General features: G+C 31.7%; 1 protein-coding gene across 1 annotated transcript in view; it reads left to right on the forward strand.

Annotated features, from left to right (window-relative positions):
* Nucleotides 1-15050, forward strand: part of LOC145276893 (ras GTPase-activating-like protein IQGAP1) — a 274771-nt gene that overhangs the window by 174416 nt on the left and 85305 nt on the right. The window contains exons 16-19 of the mRNA XM_080128329.1: nt 2621-2784; nt 9025-9115; nt 10313-10480; nt 12007-12149. Of these exons, the coding sequence (XP_079984455.1) occupies nt 2621-2784; nt 9025-9115; nt 10313-10480; nt 12007-12149 (566 nt within the window). The remainder of the gene's footprint in view (nt 1-2620; nt 2785-9024; nt 9116-10312; nt 10481-12006; nt 12150-15050) is intronic.

Consider the following 15050-nt stretch of genomic DNA (forward strand, 5'->3'; position numbering starts at 1 on the left):
TCCAACTCTTAAAAGTAGTAGCTCACACAGACTGGGGTTCAGACAAAGACTCAATAATTAAATTATACAGATTCCTTGTCAGATCCAAGTTGGATTATGGATGCTATATCTATGGATCTACAAGAAAGTCCTACATAAAGGAATTAGACACAATACATCACCAAGAACTAAGATTGGCTCTAGGAGCCTTCCCCACCTCCCCAGTGGAAAGTTTATATGTAGAAACAGATGAACACTCATTATCACTTAGAAGAGAAAAACTAGGACTACAATATTATACAAAATTGGCTTCATGTCCAACTAATCCTGCCTACAAATGTGTCTTCCACCCCCAATACAAAAACCTCTTTGATAGAAAAGAAAATGCTATAAAACTGTTTAGCCTACGTATGGAAGAACCCATAAATAAAGCCCAGATAGACATTGCAATAAATACACAAATCTGTAAAACTTAACTATCCCTCCTGGTTGACAAAACAACCACAAATAATATCAAACCTAATTAAGTATCCTAAAACAAAAACCAATCCAATCATCTATCAAGAAAAATTCCAAATAATTAAAGATAAGTATTCCAAACACTCAACAATTTATACAGATGGTTCAAAAGATGGAGACAACGTTGGATGTGCAGCCATACACAATAAAACAATCCTAATCAAAAGATTACCAGACAAAGCATCCATCTACAGTACTGAAGTATCAGTATATGGCACTCGATCTTATAGAATCTTCTAAAGATGAACAATTCCTTATCTGTTCAGATGCCAAATCAGTACTCGAAACACTGGAAAACAGGAAACCAACGAACCCAATAATCACAAAAACCCTAAATAGATTTGATGATATTCCTAATGATAAAAACATTCTCTTTTGTTGGATACCCAATCATATCAACATAAAGGGTAATGATAGAGCTGACAAAGCAGCACTAAATTTGACCCCAACCAAAGATAAGATCCCTCATACCGATCTAAAACAAATCATTAACAAATATATTAGAAACACATGGCAAGAGTCGTGGAACTCCTGCACTAGAAACAAGCTATACCAAATCCAGGAAACCATAGGAAAACTGAAACCAAACAAAAGAATGATCAGAAAGGAGGAAGTTATAATAACAAGACTCCAAATAGGTCATACCTCTATAACACACTCCTACCTACTCAAAAAAGTAGCCCCACTCTGCATACCCTGCCAGGAACCATACACGGTAAATCACATTAACAAGGTGCGAAGACTTGGAAAAAAGAAAAACGACTGGATCTATATAAGGAAAAAACTGTATTCACTCATGTAGACCCAACTACCCTTCTCAAATATTTTAAGATAACAGGGTTACTCAACAAAAAAAAATACCTTATCTAACTATATAAACATAGACACTGAACACCAGATACATACATAAAACTTATAACTTTTAATGTATATAAAAAAGACTCTGGCATGAAATGACCACATAGGTTGATATGCCATAAAACCAATCAATCAATCTCACAAAGAGTTGGTTGCATGTGCCTCTCCAAGCCATATAGACTTTAAGCCATTGGACATATGTTTGATTTGGTTGGGCTAAAATTTCTTATTTTCAAGCTTGTTATTCAAAAGAAAATGAGCATCATTATAACCACCAAAAGAATAAAACTTATAAAACAAAAGTTGGAGGGAGAATTCTCCTACATCATTAACTGAGACCATATTGACACTCAGACTGGTGTTGGAGTTGAGTCACAACTTTGAATCCGCACAAACAATCACGGCCTGAGTGCAGTGAGTGCACTTAGAATATGTTCATAGCAAGATGCTATGAGATTTTAAATATTTATGGTCATATTATCATTTTAGAATATTGACAGTTGAAATCATGTAATAATAGCAAGAATTACACAAATAAAAATACAGAAAGATTATGACATGTGAACAGTTTTCTTTATAGACATTTTCAGAGTAATATTTTGGATTTTTTTGCTCCTTTATGAAAATTAAAATCAATCTTATGTCTAGAACCACTTTTGATCAAAATTCATTTCACGATTTTAATTTTCGAAAATGTCTCAAATTCAAAGCTGAAATTTAAGGATTCTTAAGAAAAAAATTGAAATTTGGGGAATTTAGTGTAATTAGTGTCAAATGACTTTAAATCAAATTAATGCAAATCTGAAACATTTGAATTTTTAAATGAGTTTGTGTCCATATTATGTCCTTAAAACTCTTTTAAAAAAGACTGCAAATAAAACTAAAATTTAGGGGGTATTACCTAATGCCTACTTTTACCAAAATTGGAGGTATCTTAATTTTTATAAAGGGCTTCTAGCACCTATTTTCTTTGTGTTGTAGAAAACTAAATTAAAATACAAAAATTCTTGGGATTACCAACCCTTATGCCTAGCAATAGTGAAGTAAAATTCATAATCAATTTAGAACTGAATCCTGTACATAGAAAGATATAAACATGTACACATAACTTCATTTTATATAAATATATCCTAAGATGCATAAATTATGTCCATTAAGTTTAGATTTAATAGTATTATTTTTTTTTTGTTTTTACCTATTTGAATTTAATAAAAAGTATTCTTTGTAAAAATCAGCTAACTTGATTTTAATTTATTTTTCTCAGGGATTCATGCTATTGGTTTAATTAATGATGCTATTTCCAAAGGAGACCTGACGGGGACACTGACTGCCCTGCAACTGCCTGCTGCACAACTCAAAGATGTGAGGCAGCAACAGGCACACCAGTATTTAATTATGCTTACCGATAGAAGGAATAAGAAAGTACAGGTAAATGATCATTTAAAGATCTTTTTTTGATTCTTGCGGATTTGAAAAACCTAATGAGAAATTTTAAGTTTGCTTCATAAGTAGAACTACACAACATTGTCTGGATGCAGAGATAAATCAAATAAGATTTAAAATTTTGATAACAATTCAGATGCATAAGAAATATAGGTAAGATATTTCCTAGAAAACTGTAAAGAAGAATGGAGAACAGTACAGTAACACAAACTTAATTACAATTGTGTGTCTACTGTCTAATAAAACATAAATTGAATTCAACACGTCCAGGCAATTATGCCTTGTGGTAACCAACACTCACGTTATCATCTTATCACTTGGCATTAGAATGAAGGCCATATGACCAATCAGACTATATATCTTGGTGCATGCATATTGTTTTTTTTGTTTTTGTTTTTTTACTCATGCATTTTAGGGACATGCTTACCAGTAGTGAATTTGGCTCAGACTACACACTCATTCAACATGTCTTTGACTTCAGTCAAGGCAAATGACTAAACAGCCAAAACATATCAACATTGCCAATTTAAAGTTGGACGCTGATTCTTAATTCAGGGTTGAACATCAAAACCAATTCTCTCTTATGCAAACTAATGGAGAATATCAATCCGAGACAGAATGGCATGTCCTTAAATTTGCTACCATCAACTAGGCACATGAGCACCTTGGTGAACTGGATAACAAAAGACTCTCCACATCAAAGAGTAAGTGCGTGATGTATGAGGTGACGTGTGCACCAACTCCCGTGATCTGCGACGCTGTGTTAATCTGTCAACCATGCACTGACAAGAGTTTGCAGAAGAAGCTGAGCATGCAGCAGCCTATGGAGACTTTACATAAACTTTACCGGATAGTGAAGCAGGCAAACCGAGTAGTTACGACATTTGTTTGAATGATGGCGCTATGACCTGGGTGAACGATTGATACAGTGAAAAAAAAAAAACAGTTTGATGAGCTGCTTAATCACTCTAACCCTGTGGCGAATGTGGATGTGGCCCAATATGACTACAACACTGCGCAACCTACGTTAAATAAAGTGAGATGTCTTGTACTGCTTGTGAAACAAGGCTCCTGTTAAGGATAGGATATTGGTAGAAATTTATGATGCTGTCCTTGAGGTGCTTGCCCTGCTAGTTTTATGAGTCTTCAAGGCAATTTGGTGCACTGAAATATTCCCCTCTGATTAGAGTGAGGCACTGTTTCGCCCATTCTCCAGAACAGGCTATAGAAAAATCTACTCAAATTACTGGGAAATAAGCCTCATTGATGTTGTGCCAAAGGCCTTTGCAGTTCTCCTTCTGCGTTGATTCCAAAGTTTTATTTATTTATTTGTGGATTGTTATCTTCATCTTCTATAGTTGCTGTTTCATGATGTTTCAGCCAACTATTCCTCTGGCCTTCGTCAGGTTGTTAATCGCGATGGAATATGAATGCTGAATCTTGAACTGTATGTTCAGTAATTACTGCCTTCCATAGTTGTTGTTGTCTCACCACGTTTTGGCCAACTAATCCTCTGGCTGCCTTTTGAGTAGGATTGAAACCACTATCTTCAGACAATGCTCACTTGGAACTGTAGAGATTTAATGTCTCTATCCACTGTGCCACGGGCCCCAAAGGGTGATCAAGGTTGGATTTTTTGGCTTTTTTTTTTATCTGATCTTCCATTTTCTGGTCCGTACTGAATAGTATATATTATTTTAATTATTGGAATTCTTTGAGATGAGTAATTTGTATATTTTATTTATTTCAGCCCGGCTTTGCTCGGGCTCTATGTACTGTTCATAACTTTATGTGCGTATGGATATATTATTAAGTGTGCATATGTACCTTAATGCCTTTCTATATAATAGGCTTCTTAACTACCATAGAGACAAAGTTGGTAGTTGACCCCAATTTTGACCCCTTAATATTTAATATTTTGGGCTCAAATCAAATCAAATTTTTGACCCATGTCCAAGTAACCTACATCTAAAATTTCAAGTGTTCGGACCCAAAATTGATGGAGGAATTTGTTAGAGCCTGCAAAGGTCTGACTTCTTGGCAGCAAAATTTTCGCCCAAAAACTGATTAAAAAGCTTGCTGCATGTCTGAATATCTTTCATGTAAAATTTCAAATGTTTAGACCCAAAATTGGCTTAATACTTTGCTAGAGATCGCAAAGGTCAAATCTTTTGAACTTTGACCCCTTGGCAACCAACTTTCCGGCCAAAAAACGATTAAAAGGTTGCCCTATGTCTGATTACACTTTATGTAAAATTTAAAATGTTTACACAAAAAATTGGCTGAGTAATTTCGTAGAAACCGCAGAGGTCAATTTTTTTTAAAACTTTGACCCCAATTATGACCCCTTAGCATTTATTGTTTCGGGCTCCAATCAAATTATAAAGTTAAATCAATGTCCAAGTAACCTATATCTAAAATTTCAAGTGTTTAGACCCAAAATTGGCAGAGGAGTTTGATAGTCCTCAAAGGTCAAATTGTTGAACTTTGACCCCTAAACAGCAAAATTTCTGGTTGAAACCTGATTAAAAAGATTTTCCCAAATCTCAATACCCCATATCTCAAATTTCAAGTCTGTAGACCGAAAATTGACAGTTATTTGGTAGGAAAATGTACACACACGCACACAGACATTTTCACTTATAGATAGATAGATATATCTATATATATATATATATATATATATATATATAGATAGATTTACGAACTGTTATTCTCATCTTCATAGTTGCTCTTTCACTATTTTTCAGCCAACTATTCCTCTGGCCTTCATCAGGTTGATGAGGATAACAGTTCGCAAATAAATAAATAAAATATACAAATTACTCATCTGAAAGAATTCCAATAAATAAAATTATTCCAAAGTATCTACGACTCCTGTACACATCCTTCTCAATCTCGTTTTCGATCAGGTAAGGTTTGTACCAATCAAATCTTCAATCTTTAGTGCACCCTTGAAAATTGTTGAGCATTTTAGTAACCCACAGTCATCTGATCTATTGACTTTGCAGCTATTTTCGACTCCGTTGCATGAGGCTCGCTCTGGTCAATCATACAGGCAGATATGTCAGCAAAACTTTTGAGGATTGTTGAAAGCTATCAGTTTGCGAGGACCTATGTATGGCCGCCTACTACGGTGACGAGTCAAACATTTGAGATGAGGTCAGATATTTGATGGCTGTGTCCTCTCCCCCACTCTTTTCAACTATGCAATCAATTATATTTTCAATGAACCCCTTCAAGTTTGTGAGGGGGTCATGGTTGGGCAAAATATGATGGTGTCTGATCTTTCTTAGGAAGATGCTTGGATCGATTGGCAAGGAGGTGCTAGCTGTGCTCAGCAGAGTGCAAACTGTTGCTCGCAGATTAGGGATGCACATCAATGCCTCCAAAACAAAGCTCATGTCCCTGGTGGCTGAAAAGGGTACCTGGCAACTGTACATGCTGGTTGGAATTCACCTAGATAATGTGGAATTTCATTGCCTATCCTGGCTCTACTATCACCCGACTGGGCAGACGACTGAAATTGGACGGTGAATAGGAGCAGCAGTCTGCATTTTTTTGTCTCAACCGGTCTCTGAGTGTTATTTTCATAATGTTTCGGTTAATCTAACCTCTGGTCTTGACCCGTGGCACAGTGGATAGAGTATATATACACATAACTTTATTTTATATAAATGTATGCTAAGATGCATAAATTATGTCCATAAAGTTTAGATTTAATTGTATTGTTTTTTGTTTTTACCTACTTGAAAAAAGTCCAAAACATAAAAATTCAGTTGTAAAAATTACACTCCTGGATTCAATCTCTAGTGCAAACGACATCTACCAAGTCATAACTGCTGGAACAAGAGCATGCTACCCTCATGGATTAAATAAATTTTCCATTTGAAATTCTATGCAGATTCGCAAGTTTGACAATATACACCTGAGGAAGGTCGCATGCTGCATTGATCGAAACATAAAAATAACACTCAAGATTAGAAGTCTGAAAAATCCAAATAATAAATAATCCTTATTTTAAAAATTCAGAAACGTAAAGTTGTTGTTGTCGACCTGCCTTTCATGCTAGTCTGACAAAACTTTTGATGTCTAGTTTGTGGTACTCCTGCTGCAGCAATTTGTTGTTGTTTAACGTGGAATCATGGTGTCTGCATCTTACGTATAGACACCACCATTCTTAACACAAAGGAAGAAGAAGCAACCATCATCGTAGTTGCTTTACCATTTTCTGTTCAAAGTAACCACCACAATTACTTTCCATTGATTTGAACGGTATATTTCACCGTCTGGCTAAATGCTTCCATCAGTGCTCGAACTTGATATAATTGTAAAAAGGAGATTGGTCGTCATCTGATGATCACATGGTAAAGGTTGCCGAAACGAATGAACATATTCCTGTCCCTGTGCCTAGCAGCAAAATGGACTGCAAAGTTTTGCCTTTCGACCATGTGGCAAAGAAGAAGAATGAGTTGCTCCCACCCTTCGTTTTTTTCCAAAAGCATTGCCTCACACCTTGGAAGTTTAGTAAGCAGTGTGTCGTGCACAGTTGTGGAAGTGGCTTCATTGACAGAGTACCATTAGCAAGCAGTGCCACCATATTAAAATCCTACTTTCTCAAAAGAATTTAAGCACATTGCTAAGTGGAGGAAAAGCGACACGCTGGGATCCCCTTCATAACAGCAAGTTAACCAGGATAAGCTCAATGCTAAATCTGATTACAAGTAAAAAAGACTTTCGGATGTGTGGCACAAGGGTCAAAAGCAGCCATTCATTTTCATCTTGGGTAGTTCAGGGCTGCCTATAGCAGGTGCCAGGCCTGAAGTGATGATCTTCGATCCAAAAGTTGGGTTGCTTGGGAATACAGCCATAATAAGCATAAGCTCCATCCAAGAATACAAAGAGGAGTCCAATGATTGACAAGTATTGTGAAGGAAAGTTTAAAAATTTAATTTAGGAGAGAGTTCAAGAGCATGTGAAACTATCCAGAAGTAGGTGTAACTGCTCACTACAATTGTAAGAAGGAGTCTAGTGCTGCCCAGAATCTATTATGGACATCATCATTGTGTTCTGTGTGGAAATTTACTGCAGACCAGCTTCTGTGTTCATGTCACCGATGAAAAAGATGGCTGCATAGATAATGAGAGTGATGATTACTACAGCAACCAAGAGGAAGAAATTCTTTCACTACCTAACCAATACATGATCAAGGGAATGGGTTTAGAACAATCAGCAGAGAAAGAAGTTTGTTGAACTTGATTCTAGTCTGACTCTATGGAGACAAGGAGATACAGTGTAAGCGGAGACACACATTTACTGGTCATATTGGACTGGCGTCGTTGACAACATCAACCCTAGAATGTTACTACTTCCATTGTTTTCTTGTTCATCTGATGTTAAAGGAGACAGGTTGCTTAACAGCTCTCCTGGCATTCCATTTCCATGCTTGATGTCTAGTCGGAGAGTGTACTAGGCAAGGAATTTGACTGAGACAGTACTTCTGCCAAACATTAATGTCAGTGCAAAGCAAAGATAGAAACTTTTCATAGAACAATAAGACAAAACCTCACTCTATCTGGGATGTTTTTCAACTGGAATATGGATCTTAAAAGTGTGGCTCATTAAGCATTTTGTTTTGCTGAAAATTGTCAGAAAAATTACCAGATGTAATCAACTTGTTTGAGTGAAGTGATAAACAACTACAAAGAAAAAAAAAATTTATTTATAAAAAATGGAAGTTCAAAAGTTAAAATTCATTTGTTTCATTTTTGTTTCTGGATAATCTGTCATGTCACTGTAACAGGACAAAAATTTTTCTAATTTTTTAATAACAGGAAATTATTGAATATATAAAAATCATATAATTGAAGTAAAAAATATTTAATTTTAAAGTTAATAAATTAGGATATTAACTTCCTATTAGATACCCATTATATTTAAAACTAGCTAAACTTAATATTGTCCAAGAAATTTTTATGTTCATTATTTATAAATATTTCATTTTACTTTATTTTGTGCTGTTTTTTTTACCAAATTATTTTGAATAGAATTGATTATGTTCTATCCTGAATTGGGAATCTGTATCATATGATCATTAAATTATTATTTTAACCTAATTATGATTAATTTTATTAGCTAAAATTATTTGTAAATAGTTTCATTAATAGTTTATTGGCTTTTATCTTTTATATTTATCTTCCAACTTGAATATTATGTGCTTTTCAGGAAACTCAAGATGAAGACACAGTTCTTTGGCTTGAGGAAATCCAGGAAACAGTTCTTGAGGCTAACAGGGATGAAGAAGAAACCATCAAAAGTATTACTTTTTTTTTCTGTTTTTTAACATGGAAAATAATTGCTTAGTTTAGTTATAGTTAGCTCACGTACTTCCTATTTTCCAGTGTGGCTGCTACCGGAGACGGTGATAAGGCAAATCAGTTCTTTCACTTTTTTCAGTATTTTTATTGTGAATCTATTTATTGAAATAAAATAAAAGAAAAGGACATTATTGAAAAGTATACAATAAAAATTAAAATTATGCAGATAAAAATAACACAATTAGTTTTTGCACTTTTAATAACAAAATTAAAGTTTTATTTTATTTGAAATTTTATACAAAATATGTTTATGAAATTATAAAAATAAGATTTTTTTTATTTTAAAAATACATTTTTTATTTAAATTTATATAATAATGTTTATTAAAGTATAAAAATGAAATTATTGAAATCAAAATAACAAAATTTCGAACATCATAAAAAACCTATCCAATACATAATATTCGCAAAATAGTTTTAAAATATTTTAAAGTGTTTTCAATAATTTCAAAAGAAAAGAGCGTAAAAGTATTTTTTAATAATTCTTTAAAAAATATAAAACTTATTTCACTAATTCTTAATTAAAAATAAGGCCGAAGAAACTTTTCAATAATTATTAAATAAATATAAGAAGTATGATCAGAAAAATGTAATGGAATATGAGTACATACACGGGTGAGAGAGAAAAAAAGCGAAAAATGATTTACCTTATCAGCGCAACACTGGAAGTTTGGAAGTACATTAGTTGACTATAAGCTCTCATTTTACTCTTATTGTATTTGAAGGAATACAAATTTCAGTTTCTTCATATTAATACGCGATTATGAAATTTTAGCAATGTACAATTTTAGAAGTCAGTGATATATTAAGGCATCTATCTCAGTTTTGCATTTAAGACTCATATTTTGAGAATGAGTTGTATAATACATGAGAATATATACTTTTATCAAAGCGAATGGATAAAATATACATCAAAGGGAATAGAGAGGATCTACACTTTTATTTGGCAAAAATACATGTAATAATTCTCATTAATTTATCTATTATATATTTATATATATATATATATATTATAAAAATATATATATATTTATTAAAAAAAAAAAAAATCAAAATTTGTTTTTGCATTCTGCCTCCCGATTCTATTTTTCTCTTTTCAATTAATCACATAAATGTAATAAATTTTTTTCATTTTAGTGTCTGTTGGTATCAGAGACATCAATGCTAACCTTGACCAACAATCCTCTGAAGTCTTATTACAGTCTTTACAATCTCCTGATGTCCAATTACAGAAAGTACGTCCTTCTTGCGCTGATGAGTATATGCAACAACTGAAAGAATTACGCAAAGAAAAAGCATCATTGGGTAAAATAACTTTATCAGAAATTTTTTTTGTTTATATGGTTTTGATCATGATATGGTAGCTAGAAAACTGGCAACAATCTATATATCTATAAAAGTGAAAATGTTTGTGTGTCTGTGTACATATATAACTCTGTCAATTTTTGGTCTAGAGACTCGAGATTTGACATAAGGAGTATTGAGATTTGGGAAAATCTTTTTAATCGGTTTTTGGGCAGAAATTTGACTGTCAAGGAATCAAAGTTGAACAATTTGATATTTGAAAACTCTACTAAACTCCTCTGCCCATTTTAGGTCTTAACACTTGAAATTTTAAATGTAGGTTACTTTGACATAGATCAAACTTTTTAATTTGATTCGAGCCCAAAAATAAATGCTAAGGGGTCAAAGTTAAAAAAAAAATTTTTACCTCTGCGGTCTCTACCAAATTACTCAGCCAATTTCTGGTCTAAACATTTGAAATTTTACATAAAGGGTATTCAAAGATAGGGCGAGCTTTTTAATCGGTTTGGTTAAAAAATTTGTAGCTGCCAAGGAATCAAAGTTCAAAAGATTTGACCTTTTTTGGTGTCTAGCAAACTACTCAGTCAATTTGGGCCTAAACATTTGAAATTTATATATAACAGGTATTCAGACATGCGACAAGCATTTTAATCAGTTTTGGGGCAAAAATTTGGCTGCCAAAAGGTCAAAGTTGAAAGCGTTGACCTTTGCAGATTCTACCAAATTCCTCCACCAATTTTGGGTCTAAAGACTTGAAATAAATGTAGGTAACTTGACATGGGTAAAACTTTGTATTTTGACTTGAGACCAAAATAATAAATGTTAAGGGGTCAAAATTGGGGTCAACGTTAAAAAAAAAAAATTGACCTCTGTGATCTCTACGAAATTACTCAGAAAAATTTTGGTCTATAAATTTGAAATCTTACATAAAGTGTATTCACACGTAGGACAAGTTATGAACAGTACATAGGGCCCGAGCAAAGGCGGGCTGAACTGCTAGTAATACATTAAAACGTTCGAGTCTATGAGACTTTTAAACCCTAATTTTTTTCAAATATTCTAATATGTAAATATAAAAATTAAAATTTATTGAAAATTCCTTATTTTCATTACAATGCCATCATTAGTCTGTGCTGTACTTGTTTGAGTGATCATTCAAGTAGGTGAAGTATTGTATTGATTACTATGGAATTTTGTGTATATTTGACTACTACTCTTAGCAAGTAATACTCGTATATACTCAAATTTCTTGAATTTTTTAATTATACAAGATGATCTAGATGTGAAAAATAAACTTTTAATTTCCTTCATAATCTTTATAAAAAATTTTTTTTTTTTTTAATTATACTAGTACTAATATTAGTCTATAACAATTTAATTTTTTTCATTTATTTTTTTTTTCATAGGATTATATTTATAATTTAAAAAGTTTTGTCAGTACATAAACCAAAATTTAGTACAAGTATTTAATCAAACAAAAAATATAATTAAAAGATAACCATTATTATACAAAATTTTGTTTGCAGGAGACACTGGAACTGGATGGATGATGAATAAATCTAAACGTGGTTTCAAGTTCTACTACAATGTGAATACTGGCGAATATGCATGGGCTCGAAATGAAAATATTGTTAAAGATTTTTCTATTTTGACAAAAGAAGAAATTCAGGTTAGTACTCAAGAAATCAAAAAGAATGAAAACATTTTTGAAAAATAATTTGACTATTATCTTGTTGCAGATGGTGCGTGTAGAGATATTTATGTATGCATGTTTATATAGATATGGTTGCAAGTGGAAGAAAAGATCTGTAGCAACTATTCTTTTTTTATACCTTTTTGACTCCTTCCCCTGTACCTTTATTCTAATATTATATGAATTTTGGGTGTCAGTTCCTATAGTTTAAATCTGTCTGCCTTCTGCTTGAACTTTCTTAGTTTTCTTTTTTTATTTTTTTTACATTTATATTTATTTCCTTTGCATTTTTCTTTGTTTCAAACACTGATTGGGGGGGGTAAGTCCTGCAGTATTATCTGGTGACATGTTTATATGATTTAAGTTTTGAATTTTTTATAAATAAACTTGTTTATACAGAGAAAAATTATGAATAAATTTAAAACAAAAGAAGTTATAAAAAATTTTGAAAAAAAATTTACAGAAAATGAAATAAATGATGGCTACTGTTTAAGTATTTAAGCCATATTTCAATGTGATTGTGATTTTTTTTTTTTTTTTTTTTTAATTGTATTGCTGTTAACATGGATGTGTAAATATACACATAATTGGATTTATTCTATACAAATCAATTTTTAAATCTATATCAAAAACTCTTAACCCAAGTGCAAACTATCAAAATAAATTGTTTAGAGAAAGTTTACAATTCTAAGCCTCATGCACTCCTGCATTTTTAATACTAAATACTTTTGTAAATGCTTTTTCACAATTTCATTTAAAACATATGACACTAAACTACGCCGTGCAAAGGAAAATGACAGTTTATCACTTAACATGCTAAACAAATCTAAACATTAAGCAAATTTTAATAAAAATGTTCTGAACATTTTTGTCGATAAATTAATAGTATTCTTCAAGAAAAAATCACTATGAAACCATTTTAGAGGTACTCTCATTTTATTTATATGGATAAAAAATAAATGTAATTAGTCAATAACTTTTACTCTTAGTCATATTTAGTTACTAGCATGGGTATCCGGCATTGCCTGGGTTGACCTGAAGTTTCGTTTGGAACATACCTGTTATACTAATCATTTTTATCATGGGCAACGTAGATACCTCCATAACAATTCCAAAAAACATGGAAATGTAATCACTCCAAAGAAGTATGTGATACTCTCTCCACCATATATTTTAGCTGAAGGGATACAAAGAGAAGAAACTACTCTCCAGATATTGAGCACTGGAAAGACCCCCCACACACACACACACACACCAAAAAAAAATAATTAAAAATAAATCATTACAACTTTTGTTTCAATAAAAATACTTATGCGATCGCAAAAAAAAAAAAAAAAATCAGCCAAGTAGGCAGAACCCCTAAAAAAAAAAAAAAAAAATGAAGATCTACCAAAAATTAATTCTGAAAAACAATTAAATTAAATTTTTTCTCGTTTTATGTTTCTAATGTACCCCCCCCCCTCCCATGTAATTTGTAATATTTTGGTGTTCGTTTTGTTTATGAAATTGTTAGATGACAGTACAGAGTGGTCTCCTAAAAATTAATTAAATTTATCGTTATTTTATGTTTCAAATGTAATTTCTACCCCTCCACGAAAAAAAAAAATTGTATTTGTCATGTACAAAAGTTAAGCTTGTAATCGATGAGATTAACTTGGGAAAAAAAAAGTAAATTGTGGAATTTAGAGGGAGGGCAGTAGATCTTTATTTTTTTTTTTTTTTTTAGGTGTTAAATGATGCTGGGTCACATCGTAAAAATTTACTGATTTCTGTACAGCCGTTTAAAGAATAATAAAAACAAACAAATGAAATCTTTTCAGTTTTTGTGTTTTCTTTTTGTTTGAATATTATAATAAACAAAAGCCAAACGTGTTTCTATCTACTCAGAATTATTTTTTCAAGATAGAAATTTATTGAGATTACCAAATTATTTTATTTGATGATAGTTTTTTTGTTTATGTTCCGAAGGGGCAAATAACGATTTTTAAAAAGATTTTAAAAAAATCGACGTTGGAATAATAATTCCAAATAAATTTAATAAACTATGTTATCAATATAATTATTGTTAAAAATTTATTAAATAACAATTTTAAATGGAACACTTATAACAATTCTCTCGCTAGAAACATTAACTAAGATATCGCTATTTAATAAAATTGATTTTTCTTAATGTAATATGTAAATGAGATGATCTCTTAATTGTATATTTTGCAAGAATCATACTATATATAGAAATAAATGAGTGAAGTAAGGAAGCTTTTGTATATATTAATCAAATTGTGAACAGACAGGAATATGAATTTATATATATATATATAGAGAGAGAGAGATACTAAAAGTATTATTATACTGAGCAAAATGACAATAAAATTAAAACTAAATAATGATAGGGTTTTAAAATATTTTACCTGAATTACATGTTGAATCTATTTGTAAGCACATTTTAAGAATAGAACCTTATTTAAAGAAATATTTCTCAAGACAAAATTCTTTTAAACTTTAAAAAAAATGTAAATATTCATTCAGAGAGAAAAGGGGAGATAGAAATGATATAAAGAAAGAAGTGAGAGAAAGAGAAAAGTTGTGAATATCCTACTTTTGCTCCTAGTACTGATGGCGGTTATGGGAGGAGGAAAGGGGTTATGTTTACATGTATAGTGTTGGTTTCTACTTTTTCTTTTCATTCACTTTTACTGGGGTCAGGGTAGAAAAATGTTACTTTGCTGCTCAATATATAAATATTAATCCTATTTTGATTATTTTTGGATACTTGTCTTCACAATAATAGAATATTTTTAATAAATTTTTCTAGTGTTTTATTCACTGAAGTTTTCAACTTGGAAATTTTTAATGAGAGTTTATTTAAAATTCTATACT

The sequence above is a fragment of the Euprymna scolopes genome, chromosome 5 (genome assembly GCF_053919585.1).
Source record: "Euprymna scolopes isolate OS-2025 chromosome 5, ASM5391958v1, whole genome shotgun sequence".
Lineage (NCBI taxonomy): Eukaryota > Metazoa > Mollusca > Cephalopoda > Sepiida > Sepiolidae > Euprymna > Euprymna scolopes.